Here is a 19,538-nt window from a genome sequence, read left to right on the forward strand (position 1 = left end):
TTTGCTTCACTTTCTTGGCAAGCAGTCAGCTGCCATCTCCGTGACTTGGATCTCTTCTGCAAGCTGTAATATCTGATTTAAATCCACCCTTGCTTACACTGCCTGTGCGTTTCTTTCAACAGTCCTACAACACGGATTGCAACGTGCTACGGATCTGCCCAAGCACCGCCCATCACAGCCCCTTGAACTCTTCTGGACCACTTCAGCCTTTTCCTGACCCAAATTACCATCATAGCTAATTCCATCCTTTCACTGCCCACATATTTTTTTCAGTGAAAACGCTGAAAGCACGAGCCCTGACACAGCACACAGGCAGCCACCACCAGCACATAGGGGGACACCCAGTGCTGGTGGGGTCCCTCAAACCCCTGCTGATGGGGGACACCCTGAGATGAAGCTGGCTCTCACCCCATCATCAAGGGGTCTCAGCCTGGAGACAAGGATGTTCCTCACTGAGGAGGTCCCTCACTGGAGATACCAGTCACTGGAGGTGTCCATCACTGGAGATACCAGTCACTGGAGGTGTCCATCACTGGAGATGTCCATCACTGGAGGTATCAATTGCTGGATGTGTCTATCTCTGGACGTGTCCATCACTAGGGGCAGGGTTCTTTCAGCTCAGCTCTGTGAGAGGACACCCAAAGCTGAGGAAGTCCCTTATGTGGTTGCTGAGGGGGTCCCTCAGTCCAGCACTGATGATATCCCTAATTTCTTCACTGACAACTACCCTATTGTTGGGGCAAAACCTGAGCAAGTCTCTCACCCCATCACTGAGGAAATCCCTTAGCTGACCATGTCCCAGCCCCTCATTGAGGGGGTCCCTCAGTCCAGCACTGAGGGAAACCCATAGCTGAACTGTCCCTCACGCCATCACTGAGGGGCTCTCTCCCCCCATAGCTACAGCCGTCCCTCAGTCCCCCACGAGGGGCCCCTCACGCCCTCACCAGAGGCGCCAGAGGGGCGTACGGGGTCTCCCCCCCTCCGCGCAGGGGCCGGGCCGCGCGCCCCACTCAGGTGCCCGCGGGGCCTGGGGGCGGAGGCAGCCCCCCCCACGTCAGTCCCGGGCAGCGTCACGGGTTCGAGTCCCGGTGCGGGGGGCGGCGGAGACGTCGGCGGCGCGGCTCACCTGTCCGGGCCGGGCGGCGGCAGACTTTGCCTCCAGCCTCTATAAAAGGTAACGGCGGCGTTGAGTCAGGGCTGCCTCCTCCCCCCTCCTACTCCCATGTATGTGCGGCAGTCCCGACCGGCAGGCAGCCTCGGGCCGTCCCGCACGCCGCACATGCTAGAGATGAACCGCACCGCGCTGGGGGTCTGCGTCCTGCTGCTGGCCGGGCTGGGCCGAGCCGCCGCCGGGCAGGAGCTCGACCACGACGACGAGAACGCTCAGCACTCGCAGGACAGAGGTGAGCGGGAGCGACCGGGCTGCCTGCACCGCTCTGGCTGTGGGGTCCGCGGGGCACCGCGACGCACGGGACCCCCGATGGCGGCTTTGGGGTCGCCGAGGCGCTGCAGTGCACCGGGTGCCCCGGCGCCGGCTTCGGGTTAATCGCGATGCACGGTGCTCAGGTGCACAGTTTTGGGGCTGCGGTTCCCGCGCCCCCCGCCCCCCCTTTCCGGGACGGAGCCCCTCGCAGCCCCGCACGCCGCTGCCTTTGTCCCCGCTCCCGCCAACTCCTCGACCCCCGCGGGGTCTGTGTCCCCGCCCCGCTCCCACGGACAGCTCGCACTGCGCCGGGGCTCGGGGCTCTCGGCCGCGAGGCCAGGTGTGGGGCCGCCCCACGGTGGGCGGTGGGATGGGGGGAGCGTGGGAAGCGCGGGGCTGGGGGCTGTTGTGTGCTTCCTCCCGCCCTATGCAAGGGACTTTCGAGTTTTGGGGTCACTTTTGGGGAATAATGCTCAGTCCCTGTGGACTCGGTTCCTTCTCTCACTCCGGCGCAGGGTTTGGGGGTAGTGCTGTGCTTTGTTCGCCTGCGGCTGAGTGCAGAGCAGGGATGTCCCCGACCCAGCTTTGCTTTGCCCATGGGTTTGCCTTTCCGGGCTCACAGCGCATCATTACTTTTGCCTGTGGCAAAGAGTTGCCCCGACCTGAGTTGCAGGTACGGCTGCTGTGCAGCACGGATCGGCACTACGGGATGCTGCAAGCTGCTGCCGTTACTGCAGTGATTCATTCTTCTTACCAAGTCTTTGTTGGGCTGTGCGTGAGGCTTTGGGGATGCACTACTCCTTGCCGCAGAGATGGAGAAACTCCGTGGAGGAGGGTGAGAGGGAGCCGGGTGACACAGTCTCCGTGCAGCAGTGAGCGTGGTATGGGGCTGGGTGCGATGTGGATAGGAAGAGGATGTGTGCGAGGAGCCAGCCCTGAGTAAGGGTCTGGTTAGAGCTCTTGGGTTAGGGCCACATCCCATACACATTCCTGTCTCTTTTCCCATCTCTTGGGTCCTGCACGGGGCCGGGCTGGTAGCACCCAGCACATGCTGCAGTCTTCTGTGAGGCTTTCTCTGAGGTTTCTCAGCATGGGAGCCTGAGGAGCCTTGAGTGCCTCTAAAAGTGCAGCCTCTCTGTTTTCTCCCTCTTATTCCGACCCATCCTGCTTTGTGTCTCCCTTTGCTCATCCCCTGATGTTCTCTTCCTCCAATTGAGATTCTTCCTCTGTTGCAATTCCCCAGGATTTCCCCATTTTTATCCCGTCCTTTCCTCTCTAGTGCCCTGTAGATGTTTTCCCATTCCTCTGGCACTCTTCAGGGCTGTTTGGGTTCACAAGCAGCAGGAACATACCAGGGGCCATTCCTGCCCTCTGCCTCCCTCCATAAACTCTCGCTGCTCCATGGGATGCTGCCTGCCTCGTGAGGCCCCTCTGTTCCCCAGCAGCACAAAGAACAATCCCTGCGGCGACCTGAGCTCCGGTGCGGATTATAGGCTGATCCCCATGGCTCGCGGTTGGCCGAAGTTTATAAACACAAAAGGGCTTTAGTGTGGCCAGGATCAGTGCCCCATGGGCAACAGGCACAGCGATGGCTGGGGTTGAGGTTGTGTGGCTGTGGGTCTGGCTGGACAAAAAGGGGCTGTGCCTGTAGGATCAGGCTGGGGGCTGCTGCCTTCCTGTCCTTGGGGTGTAGAGGATCTTTGTAGGGTTTGGCAGGGGTTGTTGGCCATTCTTTGGACCTAGTGCCAGCCCTGTGCTTGAAGAACTGGCTGCGGGCAGCATGAGTGTACCTTGGTCAGGTTATTACTTGCAGGGGGCAAGGTACCTGGATGTGTGGTAGGCTGGGACTGGCTGCTGTGCTGCTCACTACTTTGAGACATGGTGTATCTATATGTCCTGATTCCTCCTGGTATGCTTCACGTTGCTCTGCTCTGTGCAGACCCTCTGCTTTCTCTGGTATTTGCTCTTGCTCTGTACAAACAGCTTTGGGTCTGTAGTCCCTGCAGCCATGGGGATGTTTCTGGGAGCAGCCTGCAGCTTGCTGCTTTTCTTCACTACTAGCAGCAGCTGCACTGCTCTCAGGCTGCAGGACATGCAGAACAGTGCACTGCTAATGGCAGCGCCTGCCCCGACTCAGCAGGGAGGTGTTGTTGGATGGTGTTGGACATCCGGAAGAAAGCGAGCTGGCGGCAGCACTGGGATCCCAAGATGGAAAGGAAAGGAGGAGAGGGAGCAAATACGGGGGGGAGGGGGATGGGGAGAAAGCATGTGAAGCACCACCTGCTCATGAGAGGGGTGGGTTTGGAGCAAGTTGAGACCAAAGGGACTCCACGTGGCCAAGCACAGTGCCTTTGTGCTGTCTGCAGTGGCAGTCAGCTCCTGCTGCTGTCCCTCTGTGCCTCACAGTTTTTTCCTGGTGTGTCTCCTTGTTCACACTTCCCAGCATCTTCATAGAAGCCCAATTGCAGCACATTTTCCCCTACATGCACATTTTTGGGATTACTTTGCATCCCCCGCCAGGGCTGAGAGCGCCCAGAGGCAGGGCAAGGCGTGCAGGGAGCTGCAGCAGCGGCACCATCACTTCTATTGCGGTGCATGGCAGCAGTTCAGCAGCAATCAGAGGGAGAAGACGTGCTGCAGCAGGGAGCTGGGATGGAGGTCGGGATTGCATTTGGGCTGGGCAGGGCAGGGCAGGGGGTTAATGTGCATGCCGAAGGACTTTGGGATTGTGGATGCCCCCGTGTGGAAGGGACCTGAGTATTGCAGGGGTCAGAGCTGGATCACAATGCCAGGGGATGCCACCCTGCAGCACCGGGGCATACACCAAGGGACCCAGCTCCATGAGGTGGGAGATGTGGCCCCAGTGCTTGGGGGTGCATGCGTGGGAGGTCTATGCTCTCTTCATAGGCTGAGCCCCAGAGGGAACCAGTGGGGTGCTAGGGCAGGCTGTGCCAGCTGAGACTTATGCAGTGTATGCAGGCACCACGTGGCAGCTCCAGGTTGCCAGTGTTACCTGTGCCAGACCATGAGCCCTGTGCTGCAGTGGAGGAGTCAGGCCTGGGAAAGCTGCTGGAGTATCTCCTAGGGTCTCAGCCCTGGAGCGAGTATCATACCCTTATGCCCCTCTTCATCTTTCTCATTGTTGCCTTGCTGTTCCCTTTACATACACCTCTGGGAGTGTCCCACACCTCAGTGAGTGCCACTCCCACCCCCCCCAAACACACCACTTCTAAGCTTCTGAGGTACCACAGAGATTGTACAACAGCTTGGGTTGGAAGCAACCTTAAAGCCCACATGCTGCTGTGGTCTGGTTGCCCTCCACCAGCTCAGGCTGCCCAGGGCCCCTCCAACCTCGCCTTGAGTGCCTCTGGAGATGGGACGCCCACAGCTTGTCTGGACTTTTCTGAGATGCCACCCATGGTGCTGGAGGAGCTTTGAATGCTGTCCCCAAGTGTCCTTCAGACATGGCCACCCGCTGCCTGGGGCTGTGAGGAGGGCAGGATCCTGCTGGTCCTGGGGCCATGCATCAGCAGCCTGGGCCTGGGAAAGTGTGCCTTTTGCTTTCTCACCATGAGATGGAATCTGCTTCTATTAATAGCAAGTGGCTGTCAATGGCTGTTGTCAGAGGGGGCTGTGGGAACCAACATGGTGGCCCTCCTGGCCACCTTGGCAAGCACTCACCCTAATGAGGGATACAGGTATATGGGGCTGGATGGTGCTTACAGGTGCTGATGAGAGCAGAGTGGGAGTAGCATGGCTGTTGCTACTCAGTGATGGGAGCGATATCTGTGGTTTATTTTCCATTATAATTATGATAACCAAGCAACAAGTTCTGGAGTTTTCTCTCTGCATGGAGGAGGCAGTGCCCTTTGGGAGCATCCCCAGCTCTGGGGCAGGAGGAGGATGAGGAGTCAAAGACTGGGAGAGCACTGAGGCAGAGGGTGCATGGCTGCCCCAGGTCCAGGAGTTCTGCATGGCAGAGATGTGTTCGCAGCCAACCATTCCCTTCCATTAATTCTTTTTTTTTTTTTTTCTCCTTCTCAAGGTCCCAGTGGCAGCCATTGGAGCTATGAAGGTAAATACCCTGCAGTTACTCCTGCTTTCCCCACCACCCATCAGACCTTGGGCTCCAGCCAGCCCTGGTTAATGATTACCTGGCTGCTGCATGCACTCAGTGTCTCACCCTTCCCTCCCCTCACCTTGCAGATTCAGTGGTGTCTGAGCCTGGGCACCCCAGTTTGTGAGGAAGCAGTGGAATCTCCTATATCCCAGTGTGGGGGTCCCTGGGGCTGTGCCTCCCCAGGCAGGCACGGGCCCATCCTATGCCATGCTCACTGACAGGCTGTGCAGGGACTTTGATCTGCCTAAGAATCAGCTTGTGTCCTTGCCACATCTCCTGGAGCAGGGTGAGAAGGGGGTCAGCCCAGGCTTGCAGTGGCCTAAGGCAAAAACTGCAGATGGTGGCACCGTGCTTACAGGGGGCTGTGCCCGCCAGCAGTGAGTGTGATGAACTACAGAGCTCCCCTGCCTGCCAAGTTCATTTGTAAATGATATTCTCGCACTCTTCCCAAACACCCCTAAAATAGACTTTCCTGGCAGCTCACCATGCTCAGAGCCCTTTTGTGGCGCAGCTGCAAGCAGTCATGCAGCAGCATAGAATCATAGAATCAGTAACAGTTGGAAAAGACCTCAAAGATCATCAAGTCCAACCACTAACCCATCACCACTATGCCCACAGTGCTGCTCATGAGCTGACTTGGTAGAAACCAACCCTACGTGCATAGTGCACAGCCCATTCCTTCCCCTGCATCCACCGGACCCCCAGGGCCCTGTCCCTGCCTATTCTCACTGCTGCTCTTTCCCTCTGCCAGACATAGGGCAGTGGGCCAAGCACTTCCCAGTGTGTGCAGGCACCATGCAGTCACCCATCAACATCAACACAGAGACAACCATCTTCAGCCCTCAGCTGAGGCCCATCCAACTCTCTGGCTACAGCCTGCCTGCGAGCCAGATGCTCAAGCTGAAGAACAACGGGCACACAGGTAGGTGAGGAGCTTGCTATTCACTGCTTTTGGGTGTTGGCTCTAGGAATTTATTGCAATTCTTGTTTCCTTTAGAAATATGTCCCTAATGCAGGTTTGCAGCCATTGGTTCCTCTCCTACATTTTACTTTTTTCAAAGGAGAAATCTGTTGCTGGTGTAAAACAGCCTCTAAGGTACCCACCTCTCTTTAAGGACACACTTCTTGAAGTCTGTGCTCTGAGATGCTATCTGAGGGTCTCAATACACTTTTGAAAGTCTTATGTGGTTTTAGAAGAGCTTTTTTTCTCTCTATCTGGTATGATGAGACTGACAGTAAAATATTGTGAACAGATTTTGTCACAACTTTCCAGAAACCCCATCACCTCCTCTCTGCAGCAGTGGCTCCTGGCTGCCACCAGCTCCTTCTAGGAGCACCTCCACATGCTGCCCAGGCTGGGATGTGCTGGTAGTGATAGCAGCTGAGGAACTCACAGAGGGTGCAGCAGGACAGCCCCATGCCCTTGTCCCTGGGAGCTGATCCCTGCACGCATCAAACTCAACAGGTCAGACTTGCTGTGCAGGGCATGCCCAGCACTCTATTTTATATCCTCCTGCCCTAGTGTGCCTGCATAACTCAACGGGCTGAGGTCAGTGGTTGCTATTTTAGACACCCTGGCATTTGGTGCTGCTTGGTGTTTGCAGAAGCGCTTGTAGCATTTTCACCCAGAGAAGCCAGGGCTGAGATAGTTTTTCATGTGCTGGTGACCTCTGTGATCATTCTGAAAAGCTAGAGCAGAGTGAAAAGTTGCAAGTCAGCTAGGACAACTCTAGTTACTCCTTCTTATACAATATATACGTTGAAAATGACTCATGAATACTAGGAATGCAACAATTTAGATATACAAAAGAAACATAGGAGTGTATAAATGCGCTGGGAGGGAGCAGTGTTCCACTTCCTGTATTTGAGCTCTGTACCTCTGTGCCCTGTGGCACAGGATAGGACAGATGACTCATCACAAATCTGCGCCCTGGCAATTTGATTGGAACACTTCACCTCTAAGGAGAGGAGGAGAGGGACTGACCTTTTAAAGTAAGCGAAACGTACTCAGTGGGATGGGACAGCCTCTCCCAGGGTCCAGGGATGGTGCTTGTCCCCATAGTTCAGCCCTTAGGTTATCCACACCAGGATATCCACACTGCTCTGCTTGCTGGGTATCTGAGGCTCAACCTTGCCCAAACCACACCTCAAGGTAAAGGAGAAACCAAGTATGTGTGTCCAGTGCCCAAACAGGCACTGCTGTAACTCTGCAGATTTGATGTGACACCAGCCCCAGTGCTGGTCAGGCCCAGAGCTGCTCTGTTTGATGCAGCAATATGCTCCCACTGGTGTACATTGCTCTGCCAATCTTCTTATCCTCTATCCACATCCTCTTTGTGTTATTCCTACACAGCAAATACGTTTATTCATAGCACACTGCCTTACCTTCTACCTCATTTAAGATCCAGAGTGACTTTGTTTGTTGTCACGAACGTCCCCCAGCCCAAGGTGACTCCTTCCCTTCAGCCATTCTGCAGACTCTGCTTTACTGACCACTCTCTCCCTCCCTCTGCAGTGGTCCTGAAGCTGCCTGAGTCCCTGGCCATCGCGGGTGGCTACGCACAGCAGTACCGTGCCGTGCAGCTGCACCTGCACTGGGGCTCACCTTCAAAACCCGGCTCTGAGCACACAGTTGACCGCAAGCGCTTTGCTGGGGAGGTGAGGAGTGTTCTGTCCTGGTGTTGGGCTGGTGGCAGAGGACCGTGAGTTGCACACAGCTGGCTCTGTCTGATTTCATCCATTCTAGTACAGCTGCTGTCCTCCAGGGCTGGGTGTCTGCCCTTGTCCAGGGGAGTTCTTGGTGCTCACTGCTGTGGCAGCTTTTTCCCACTTGACCAGCAGTGTGCCCCTAGCAGGGATGCTTGGCACAGCTGCAGGCCTCCCCAAGAACTTTCTCTGTCCAAGGGAGTGCGCACCATCTAGGGGTGCGTGTCCTGCATCAAGGCTGTGTTTCCTTTCAGCTCCACGTGGTCCACTACAACACCAAGTACGAGAACTTTGAGGCAGCCTTGACCCAACCAGATGGGCTAGCAGTGCTGGGGGCCTTCCTGGAGGTAAGCAGCCCTTGAGCAAGGAGGGGTAGGAAGAACAACATGGTTTGGGGGATGGAGAAGGGGATGGCAGGACATGGGGCCCTTTGCTGGCGGCTATTTTTCTCATCATTGCTATGTTGCAGGTCGGGCCAAGGGAGAACCCATACTACCAGCAGATACTTGAGCACCTGTACAAAATCCAAGGGGAAGGTAATGCCCTGCAGAGGAAGGCTGTAGCAGTTGGCTCTGTGCACAGGGGAAGCTTGCACAGCAGCAGTACATCACTGCCCCATTTCTCCTCCCAGATGATGAAGTCTTTGTGCCCGGTTTCAACATTGCTGGCCTGCTGCCTGACAACCTGCACCTTTACTTCCACTACAATGGGTCCCTGACCACCCCGCCCTGCCTTGAGTCTGTCAAGTGGACAGTCTTCAACCAGACTGTGATGCTGTCCAAGGAACAGGTCTGTTAGCAGTGTGTGTGCTGGGGCTTGGCTCCTCAGCGCATCTCGCATCCCACCCTGCTCACACTGCTCTCCTCCCAGATGTCCGTACTGGTGAGCAGCCTGCAGACAGACAACAACCAGCCTCTCATGAACAACTTTCGGCAGGACCAGAGCCTGCACAGGAGATGGGTGCTGGCAAGCTTTGAGCCCAGCTCCTCCCGGGAGAGGCAGGTGCCTGCAGGTAAGGAGTGTGTGAACATCCTGGGGATGAGAAGTAAGGCCTTGGAGTTCTGCTTCCCTTGAAGAAAGGTTTGTCCATGGGTTGGCCCTGCTCCTGTCCTCAGTTTGTCCTCAGAGCATTTCCTAGCAGTGGTGATTTCCAGCTATGACTAGAAATTCCTGTTTGCCCTCAGGTGTGACTATCACTGCATCACTAAATTCATGCCCTTTCTCAGTTCTCTGAGCTCACTCAGGGTTTTATTTTTTGCTGGCCAACATCCTGTTCCCTCTCCCTTTGGGTGGTGTTTCCGATGCCCTGTGTCACACTGAGTAACAGCACCAGTGCCTGTGGCAGTGCTGGGGCTTCCCCTAGCCATGCGCTCCCATTGCCGCAGTGCCCAGGCAGCACCACGGGAATGCTTCACTGACATCCAGGAGATAAAATCTACTGCATTTTCTTTGTCTAGAATCTCACTTATCAAAGAAAGATATCAGGTTAGGCTGGCATGCTCTATCTTTGGTAAACCTGTTGGCTGCTTTATTGTGTTCACCATTTACCTCCAAGCCTTTTACCACTTTCTGCAGAAGCTGCTCCCTGGCATTGTGGAGGTGGAGGTGTAAACACTGCTTTTTTAATTCTCTGCTACTTGCTGTTTCTATCAAAGCCCTGAGCTCACACAAAGCCCTTGTCCCCAAGTGGCAGTGGGAGTGCTGCTGTCATGGCAATGGTTTCCCTGAACCATGGGACATTGCCACTGATAGTGCCACCCAGCACCACACAGAAGTGATAATGCAGCTGGGTGCAAGCAGCACCAGTGCACCAGGTAAATATTTACCTGGCACTGCCCTGGTGCAGCATTTAGTGCACAGACATGCACTAGCCATCTCCGTGCAGGCAGTGATGTGAGCAGCCTGGCTTTGGGGCCAACTTTTTGACACTTCTAGCAGAACCCTTAGTGGAGTTCCGCTCCCCTCTGGCCACCCTCTGACCGTGATGTGTCTTTTTCAGGTGATAGCAGCTCAGCAACAGCAGGTAGGAGAGATGCTGGGAATGGGAAGGGGGCTGGGGATACCTGGTGGGGATGCAGGCTCTGGCAGACTTGTGCTGAGCCAGGGGGCAGGAAGCCAAGGGGGATACTTTGGACGTAGCCTGCGACCCGTGCAGCATGTTCTCATATTAGTTCTTGTTTCCCAGCAGGACACACCAGCTCATTTCATGCAGGTAAGCATGCTGGCTGCTGGCCGTGTCTGCTGCCACCAGCCCAACCTCATTTCCCCTACAACTAACCTTTTATTTTTCCTGGTCTCACAGGGGATGTGCTGGCTGTGCTTTTCGGGGTGCTTTTTGCCATCACAATGCTGGCTTTCTTGCTCTATGTCTACAAGAACCGCAGCCAGAATGCAAGGTGAGTGATGGACAGCAGTCCTTCCCCACTCACAGCTGAAGGGGATAGCAGCACCCATTGCAAGGCAGCTGTTAACAGAGACCCCTCCTGCTCTAACTCCTCCTCTTCCCTCCTGCTCTAGGCTGGACTCACCCACCAAATCCAAGGTCATCTATACAGCAGCCACAGCTGAGAACACTGCCTGAGCCGCTCCCACTGAGCTGGGGGGACCTCTTGCAGCTGAATGGACTGTTCATCTGGGACAGCACCTAGTCTAAGGGGATATTTTTGTTACAAAAAGGATAAAACCATTAAAAAAACAAAACTATAAAAGCTTTCCACGTTGCCAGCCACCTCTTGCAGAGGAAGCATCAGCCTCCATCCATGCATAAGGCAGAGCTCCAGAGCAAGCAGTTCAGGGCTCCTTGCACAGCCCAGCCCTGCCCTACATCGCTCTGGGACTTCTTCCTCCTCTTATTTGTGCAAAGTGTTGGAAAAACATTGCAGTGCAGTGGAGAAATGCAGAGGTGATGGTGGCAGACCCACCGCTCCCGGCCAACCCCCGCCCTGCTCCCCTCTGCAGATGGAGCCAAGAGCAACGAGCTGAGCATGGAGCAGGAGGGAGCCTGTGAGCAGCCTCCGCCCCAGTGCATCGGTCAGAGCTCCATACAAGGGAAGGAGGAAGGATGCTTGCATGACCAGCACACAACTCCGCTAACCTCTGGTGCTTGTTTTATTGGTACAAAAGCCCACTGTGGACAAAACCGCCTCTCAGCCCTGAGCCCATTGGCAGTCCTCCCTGTCCTGTAGCACATTAACAGGAAGGTATCTGCCTTAAAATCCCCTTTTAACTCAGGGAGAGGGCGGTGATCCCCAGAACAGCCCCAAGCCCCCCTCCCCAGGCGGTGCCAGCACCAGCTGCAGGCTCACCTCTCACCCCGAGCCCTTGGCTGCATGTCCACCAACAATGGTAGATGCCATTTGACCCTGTTCCTCCACATCAGCCAACTCCCACCCGCCCACCCCAGGACCCTCACTGCAGTTCAGTGCTGGTGCTGCTTCTCCCAGTGCAGTGAGTCAAGATGGAGAAAGTAGCACCACAGCATTCAGTCCTGGCCCAGACAGTGCCTCACGAAGCCGCTTCCCAGGGGAGGAGGACACATGGTGTCCCCTGTAGGCACAGGGGACCACAGGGCATCTTCTGCACCAGGGGAGAAGTGAGGGGGCTTCTTGGGCTCAGGCCTCCAGCAGTCCAAGGAAATGCCCTTCCCAGGTGATAGCTCAGGACCAGCAGACCTGAGTCCCCCAGACTGAGCTGTCCCCAGAGGGGCAGAGGAGCAAGCCAGTCACAGCACTGCCTCTGCAGCCGGATGGAAGCATCTGTCCCTGCTGGGGCTGGCCAAGGTCCCCTGTTCCAGGAGAAAATATATTGCAGAAAAGGTGACAGCCGACCTTGCCACTGACAAGGGAGGGCAGGGGCGGCAGGGGATGGGAGCGTCTGCAGGGCCTCAGGATGCTGGCTGGGGGCTGGCTCCACTCTGTGTGCCTGCAGGAAGCAACCAAGGGGTCAGTTTTCACCCAGTTCACTTCCCCAGAGAGGCAGCAACCCAATGACTTCCCCAAACCCTGGAGTCTCAAAGCAAAGGCCATCACCTTGCTTCAGCCTCCAAGACACCCTGCCCCACCTTGGGATACGGTAACCAAAGAAAACTCAGTTCCAGTGACTTACAGAGCAGGAAGCGGCGCAGGTTCTGGGCAGAGCCCCCGGACAGCATGTAAGCCCAGACAGCAGCAATGGCCATCAGCAGGTAGGAGGGCACCAGGCTGCCTACATAAAATGGGTTGCAAAACGTCTGCAGAGAGAGGAGGAGTGGAAGGGGTAAGCAGGATCTCTCACAGCCCAGCTTTCACATTCACAGTATCTCCCTCTTGGCACCCCCAGTGTTCTGGGGAGGGTCTGGGATAGGACAAGGACATGGCAGCATCACTACTCACGGCCCCAGGGGCAGGAAACCAGCTCCAGCTGGTTCGGTTAGTGATGGGCACAGCCTATGAGGAACTCCTCATAGGGAGTTCTGGTCCCCAGAAACCGGCAACTTCGCTGGTGCGTGCAGCTGCTCCTCCACAGGCACAGGGACCAGCGCACCCCACAGCCACCCCTAGTGGCAGCACTGAGCTCTGCTTCCATCTACTCACCGACCCTGAAACTGCCAGGTGCATGACAATGACGGCTGCAATCTCCCACCAGCGCCGGTTCTCACAGCCATGGAAAAAGAGGATGCCCCAGAAGGTGTGAAGGAAGATCAGAACCATGGTCATGAAGGCTGCCGGGAGAACAGTGAGGAGTCAACGGGGATTTGGTAGTGCTGCAAGGTCAGGGCTGGACTGGGTCACAGGGAACTGAGACACTGCAGATGGGGGCTGCAAGTGGCTACAATGGCTATAGGTGTGCCACCTCTGTGATGCAGGCTCAGGGCACAATCCTGTCCCTCACCTGAGGTCAGAAAATAGAGCTGCGAGTCCCCATGGATGCCCACAGTTCCAGGTCCCAGAGCATCTGCCAGGAGGTTGATCATGGAGAAAGCGCCACTCATGAGACCAAAGCCCACACCAGCCACTGCCAGGACAGAGAGAGGCTGTGACACCCCAAGACCACAATCCCCCCCACCCCAAGCACCTCCCAGATCCCAGGAGACCCAACCTCTTCTAACACGTGCAGCACTCACCATATGCCATTTGCTGGATGGAGATGGGAGAGCAGCCGTCCTCGCTGAGGGCCACCAGCCCCTCAATGGCCTTCCTGCAAGGGACAGTGTGATAGGGTACTACACAGCATCCTGGTTGGACAGAAGGCTGGAGGGCTGTTCTGCACTAGCCCATGCATCTGATGACCATGCAAAAAGGGTGCGACTGTGTTGCCAGCAGACACCTGACCTTGTGCTAAATGACCCTGAGGTTGATTAAGGAATCAAGAGGCACTATGCACATCAATGAGAACCATTTAGAACTTTGCTGACAGCTTCTGGAGTGCTGACCGAGGGCAGCGTGTGGCTGCCAAACTGGCCACTACTGCAACAAGCACCGCACAACCTCCTTGAATCTCTTTCCAGACAGCAAAACAAGCACAAGCCAATGCTCAGACATGGGCTGATGGGATGCTGCAGGCAACAGCACTCCTGCTTGCAGAGCACAGTGCAGGCATCAGAGAGCTGAGACCTCAGCAGCTGTATTTTTTAATAAGATGGTAAAAAAAATGCAAGGAGGTGGAGAGAAAAATTTTGAAAGCTAGGGAAAAAAAATCAGTTTGGGGTGAAAAACTCAGAAAGCTCAGCATCCTGAGTCTTACTGCACAGACAGGAGAGCAGAGATACTGGCACTGCCGTGGCTCTGCAGGGCGAAGCACGGATCTCTGCTACCCTCTGCCTGCCTGCCGCAGTGCTGCCACGGGGAGCAGCATGTGCCCTCCTCCTCCTCCCTGCTGCTGCAGACACCGCAGGGCTGGGCCCAGACTTTGCCCTGTGCAGGCAGCAATGTGCCACCCGCAGCAGCCTGGGCTGGGGGAAGGCAATCCTGCACTCACAACACAGCTTCTGGGGCAGACTGGGATGCTGCAGAGCCCTAGAATCTGCTCTAGGCTCTTCTCATTGATGCAAAGCTATTCCTGGGAAAGGCATGAAGCTTGCAACAAGGGCTGGTCCCTCACCCTTCTGCCTCCTCCACACAGCAAAGTGGGAATCTTCTTGTCTCCAGCATCCCGCAGGCATTTGTCTGAGCTGCAGGAGCACCACCCACTCCAATCACAAGAAGGGCGGGCAAAGAGGATGCTACAGGAGCTTTAAATCACAGCCAACCCACACAAAGATCAGGAAAACACTACCACACACTCAGCCTCCAGGTCTGCAGACCTGAAGCTGCTCCTGTTCACCATGCAGACATCCTCCACCTTAACCCACCTCTGCGCAGTGATCTTGGCCATAAGAGCTTTTGCCTCATAAAACCCACTGACTGAGACCCTGAGCAGCAGGGTGATGTGGCACAGGGACACAGAGTGGCTTCACCCAATGGCACGCTCACCAACACTATGTGCTTCCAGCCCAGAGCCAGGCAGGAGCTGCCCTTACCTGAGGAGCTTGTAGTAGAGGAAGCGGAACGCCTCCTGCAGCAACACAGAGAACATCACCCCAAAGATCAGGAGCCCCTTCTGCAGCGGCTCATCATGTGGGTCACTGGCCTTCACAGCAATGAACCAGATGAGGGAGGAGAGCAGCAGTGAGACCAGCCAGAAGAATGCCCTGGGAGGTAGGAGAAAGCAGCAGCTGAGCTGTGTAAGCACCAGCACCAAGCCATGGCATGAGGGACCCAGTCCCTGCTGCGTGAGGGCTAGCACCAGTCTTACAGTGCTGCTGGCTCCAGTGCTCTGACTGAGCCTATGCCACTGCTGCTACCTTGTCCCTGCCATGCCACAGCTACAGTGGTACTGGTGCAGTGGTTGTGCAGATGCTGGCACCAGTATGAGCAGTGGTGCTGGTGGTACTGTCATGCTCATGAGGTACCAGCACCCAGAATGATGCTCAGGCACCAGAACTAGTACTAGTACCATGCCAGTCCCCTGAACACAGTTACCACAGCCATACTGGAGTCCCAGCACCAGTACTGGTATCAGATTAGTTCCCCACCATCCCCACACTGATAACTGCCATGATGCCCCTGCACTGGTACCAGTGTCATAATGGTGCCCCACTGTTACTAGAGCCATACCAGCACCCTATGTCCCCCAGTGGTACCCAGTCCCACACCAACACCCTACGTCTCCCACTGGTACCAGAGCCACATCAGCACCCTAAACACCCCAAGGGTACCGGTGCCATACTGGTGCCTGAGGTCCCTGCAATGGTACCAGTCCCATGCTGTCATCCCAACACCAGAACCGATACCACATCAGTGCCTCGATGTCCCCCACTGGTACAGGTCCTATAAATGTCACTGTACTGGTACCAGCCGCACACCGGTGCCCGATGTCCCCCCCCGGTACCACTCCCGTCCCGCTGCCATGATGCTCCCGTACCGGTACCAGTGCCATAGCGCAGCCGCGCTGTCCCCGCACTGCTACCAGCCCTGTACCGGTGCCCCAAAGTTCCCCACGGGCCCCAGCCCCACACTGACCCCGCGATGAGGATGATGATGCGGAGGGGGTCGCGGGCGATGGTGAAGAGGAAGAGGCTGAAGGCGGGCCCGAAGGCGATGAAGGTACAACCGAAAAACACGGCGAGCGTCATGGCGGCGGGGAGCCTGGGACGGGGGGGGGGGGTGGGGCTGCGGTGGGACGGGACGAAACGGGGCCGCACGGGGCCCGGAGGCGGCTGCTCCCAGCCCGCGCCCTTCCGGGGCCGCCTGACGTCACACGTCACTGCGACTGGGCCGGAAGAGGAGCGCTGGGCGGGGACGGCGCAGGACAGAGGGGGGCGGGGCGCCTGGGTGGGCGGGGACAGATGGGGGCGTGGTTTGTTGAGTGGGCGTGGCACTGGGGAAGGCGGGAGCGTAGCTAGGGGCGGGGCCCGAGCGGAGGCCGGGCCTGAGTCGGGGCGGAGCTTGATGTGTGGGCGGGGCATACCGGGGGCGGGGCTTTCCCGGAAGAGGGGCTATCGTCATGGTGCTTGGTCGTGCTAATGGCAGGGAGCTGCAGCTTGGTCAGGGCAGAGCCACACAGCTTCACGGAGAGCGGGCAGAGCAGCACTGCGCTGCGGGGCTCGACACGGACCGACTGTGAGTGCTGGAGGCCCAGAAGGCTAGCAGCAACCTGAGAGCAAGGTGCCCGTCCCCCTCTGCTCTGCTCTCCTTTCATGAGGCCCCATCTGCAGTACTGTGTCCAGGTTTAGGGTGCATAGTCCAAGAGGGATGCGGAGCTCTGGGAGTGGATCCAGAGGAAGATCATCACAGAATCGTTGAGTTGAGGAAGGAACCCTTAATGATCACCGGGTGAAGCTCCCCTACAATGAGCAGGGACGCCCACAGCTCCATCAGGTACTCAGAGCCCCTCTACCCTGACCTTGAGTGTCTCCATGGAGGGAGCATCCACCACCTCTCTGGGCAGCTTGTGCCCGTGCCTCAGCACCCTGACTGTAAAAAATCTTCCTTACATCCAATCTAAACTTCCCCTCTTTTAGTTTGAAACTATTTCTCCTTGCACTATCACAGCAGACGCAGCTGAGGAGTCTGTCCCCATCTGTCTTGCAGCCCCCTGTAGATACAGACAGGCCGCTCTCAGGTGTCCCGGAGCCTTCTCTCCTCCATGCTGCACAGCCCCAGCTCTCTCAGCCTGTCCTCGTAGGGAGCTGTTCCATCCCTCGCATCATTTCTGTGGCCCTCCTCTGGACGCGCTCCCACAGGCCCACGTCTCTCCTGTGCTGAGCACTCCAGCTCTGGACGCGGTGCTCCAGGTGAGGTCTCACAGCGCGGAGCAGAGGGGCAGGATCCCCTCCCTCTCCCTGCTGGCCGCGCTGCTTTGGATGCAGCCCAGGATCCGGCTGGCTGGCTGGGCCGCGAGGGCACACTGCTGGCTCACGCCCAGCTGCCATCCACCACTACCCCCAGGTCCTTTCCAGCAGGGCCGTGCTCTGTCCCTACATCCCCGGCTCCTACTGGCACTGGGGGTTGCTACGGCCTAGGTGACCTTGCACTCAGACTTGTTGACCCTGGAGGTTCACCTGGGTGTACTGCTCAGCCTGCCTAGGTCTCTCTGGGTGGCATCCCATCCCTCAAGCATGTTGACCACACCACACAGCTGGGAGTCATCTGCAAACTGCTGAAAGTGCACTCCATCCCACTGTCCATGCCATTGATAATGATTTTAAGGAGTGTCAGTCCCAGTACTGACTCCTGCAGGACACCACCTGTCACTGTTCTCCAAGCAGACTGACCACCACTCTCTGGACATGATCTCACAGCAATTCCTTATTCAGCAAGTAGTCTACCTGTCATATCTGCATCTTTCCAATTTGAATGTTATGAAAGTCTGTAAAGCAGTTGGAGTGCCTCTCCTATGAAGAAAGGCTGAGGGAGCTGTGCTTGTTCAGCCTGGAAAAAAGAAGGCTCTGTGGAGACATTATTGAAGCCTTCCAGCGTTTTTAAACAGGAGAGTGACCCAACTTTTTACATGGACAGACAGTGATAGGATGAAAGGGAATGATTTTAAATTAAAAGAGGAGAGATTTCGATTGGACACTGGGGACATTTTTCACTGAGAGGGTGGTGAAGACTGGCGCTGCTGCCCAGAGAGCTGTGGTGCCTCATCCCTGGAGGTGCTCAAGGCCAGGTTGGATGGAGCCTTGGGCAGCCTGAGCTGGTGGGGGGCAGCCAACCCATGGCTGGTGGTATGGCAGGGACATGGCTCCCAGCTGACACTTGTCCAGCACCAGCCTCCTGGTGCTCCCCTTTCCTGCAGATAAAAAGGGAAGCAGAGAGTGAGGGGAAGGCAGAAGTGGGGATCAGCTGGTGGTCATGGGCAGAGCATCACTCTGGGAGTAGCCACCAGGGCCTCACAGAAATGGTGAGTTCAGAGGTGAAGAAGAAGGATCTGGCATAGGGTTGTAAATGGTTAAATGGTCCAACCCAGTCCAGGAGGCTAGAATGGGGAAAATCGCTGGATATGAAAGGGCTCTTTGTCCCAGCAGGCAGAGATGCCCAGAGACTGAATGCTGGGGACGCACCCTGATAGGAAGACTGGGCAGAATTGTTTGCAGGACAGGGTGCTGCACACAGGGAAAGACCATGGACAAGAGGTGGTTTTGATTTGTTCTTTCTGAGCAAGCCAAATCCATTTCAGGAGGGTGCTTTTACCAAACTCAACACAGTGACATACTATGGGGAAGCAAGGCAGACTCAAAGAGAAACCCCAGCCTTTGCACAGGACGGGCTGTGCCAACCAGGAGATCAATGTCCTTCCCTTCCAGCACATCCTGGGGTGCCACAACTCACTTGGCAGCAAGGCAGGGAATGGAGACCCACTGTGCAAAGGAAACCTTCTGCCACATTGCCAAATGCAATTCAGAGTTGCAAATGCAATTTGGGGGCCAGGAGGAAGGCAGGAGGCCAGCAGCACCTGGGCAGGAAAGAGCTGGTATCTCCACCTTTCTTTCCTGAGCCAGGAGGCACAGCAAATAAAGGAAAGTGGGTAGGAAAGCTTTCCGTGTCGCTTGCTGAGTTAATGTCTCAGCCCAGCAAGGGGTCAGTGTGAATTATGCTTCCTGGCCACATAAGGCTATGCTGTCAAAGGGATATCCGCCAAGCAGTGTGGGACAGTTGGGCTCCACGCAAGCTGCAGGGGGGCCCAAAGCAGGGGCAGGACTGGATGATGGCTTTGGGCTTCCCCAGGGAGTCCACCCCCTTTTGGTGACAACGATGAGACACATCCTGCCGTTCATCTCTTTGTGTTGGAGAAATTACAGCAGAGCGGGAGGGAACTTCCTGAACGCTCTGGGAATTGGTTGCCTGCTGTATTAATACTTGCTAGTTTATACAGCTGTCCCTGAGGCAGGCGTTCAGCATCTGCTAGTAGAGAACGTGAGTAGTACAGCTAAATACAGAGCTAGATGAGACACTGGAAGGTAGCAGTGTGTGCACGTGTGTAGTCATGCACTGGTTCATGTGTTCACGTGGCACTGTTTGCATGGGCCACGAAGCAGAATCAATGGAGAAGTCAAGGGTCCTGTGGCTTCCCCAGGTGCCAGACAGATAACATTATCTGGTGGTGGAAGGGGACAGGCTAGTGACATATCTCTGTCACTGTGTCCTTGAAGAGGATGCTCAGTTTGGATGGCTCTTGAGACTGAGGTTTCCTGTGTGTCCTAAGGAACTACTATCACTCCCATCCAAAGTGACTACTGCTCGTGCCACATCATGAGGCCCCTACAGAGGT

At 56.2% G+C, this 19,538-nt stretch overlaps 2 protein-coding genes across 3 annotated transcripts; one reads left to right on the forward strand and one right to left on the reverse strand.

Moving 5' to 3' along the window:
* The first annotated feature begins 1,064 nt into the window (after nt 1-1,064).
* CA9 (carbonic anhydrase 9) lies at nt 1,065-10,957 on the forward strand. Of its 2 annotated transcripts, none has more exons than XM_065740033.1 (12): nt 1,065-1,403; nt 5,469-5,498; nt 6,295-6,465; nt 8,059-8,201; nt 8,504-8,596; nt 8,719-8,785; nt 8,881-9,038; nt 9,120-9,261; nt 10,249-10,272; nt 10,435-10,461; nt 10,552-10,645; nt 10,767-10,957. In XM_065740033.1, the coding sequence occupies exons 1-12, from the start codon at nt 1,223-1,225 to the stop codon at nt 10,828-10,830; spliced, it is 1,194 nt and encodes a 397-aa protein (XP_065596105.1). In that variant the 5' UTR covers nt 1,065-1,222; the 3' UTR covers nt 10,831-10,957. The 2 variants fall into 2 exon arrangements, with proteins under 2 accessions (XP_065596105.1, XP_065596106.1); XM_065740034.1 differs by having other exon boundaries at nt 1,066-1,403; nt 10,438-10,461.
* A 380-nt stretch (nt 10,958-11,337) lies between these two features.
* LOC136050860 (gamma-secretase subunit Aph-1b-like) lies at nt 11,338-15,926 on the reverse strand. Its single transcript, XM_065740013.1, has 7 exons — nt 15,788-15,926; nt 14,746-14,916; nt 13,351-13,424; nt 13,119-13,241; nt 12,821-12,948; nt 12,354-12,477; nt 11,338-12,170 (listed from the first exon to the last, which is right to left on the reverse strand). Exons 1-7 carry the CDS (start codon nt 15,898-15,900, stop codon nt 12,133-12,135), a joined length of 771 nt encoding a protein of 256 aa, XP_065596085.1. The 5' UTR covers nt 15,901-15,926; the 3' UTR covers nt 11,338-12,132.
* Between the last annotated feature and the right edge of the window lie 3,612 nt (nt 15,927-19,538).

Source organism: Cyrtonyx montezumae, unplaced genomic scaffold, assembly GCF_038088225.1.
Source record: "Cyrtonyx montezumae isolate F1298 unplaced genomic scaffold, pur_monq_1.0 scaffold_25, whole genome shotgun sequence".
In the NCBI taxonomy this organism is placed as follows: domain Eukaryota; kingdom Metazoa; phylum Chordata; class Aves; order Galliformes; family Odontophoridae; genus Cyrtonyx; species Cyrtonyx montezumae.

Bases quoted from the DNA above. Each gene is read 5' to 3' on its own strand.
- CA9 (XM_065740033.1), top strand. From the start codon at position 1,223: ATGTATGTGCGGCAGTCCCGACCGGCAGGCAGCCTCGGGCCGTCCCGC. The intron at 8,202-8,503 runs GTGAGGAGTGTT...GTTTCCTTTCAG, and splicing joins GCAAGCGCTTTGCTGGGGAG to CTCCACGTGGTCCACTACAA. The intron at 10,462-10,551 runs GTAAGCATGCTG...CTGGTCTCACAG, and splicing joins CACCAGCTCATTTCATGCAG to GGGATGTGCTGGCTGTGCTT.
- LOC136050860 (XM_065740013.1), bottom strand. From the start codon at position 15,900: ATGACGCTCGCCGTGTTTTTCGGTTGTACCTTCATCGCCTTCGGGCCC. The intron at 12,478-12,820 runs GTGAGTAGATGG...CTCTCTCTGCAG, and splicing joins ACCTGGCAGTTTCAGGGTCG to ACGTTTTGCAACCCATTTTA. The intron at 12,171-12,353 runs GTAAGTCACTGG...TGCTTCCTGCAG, and splicing joins CCTGCGCCGCTTCCTGCTCT to GCACACAGAGTGGAGCCAGC.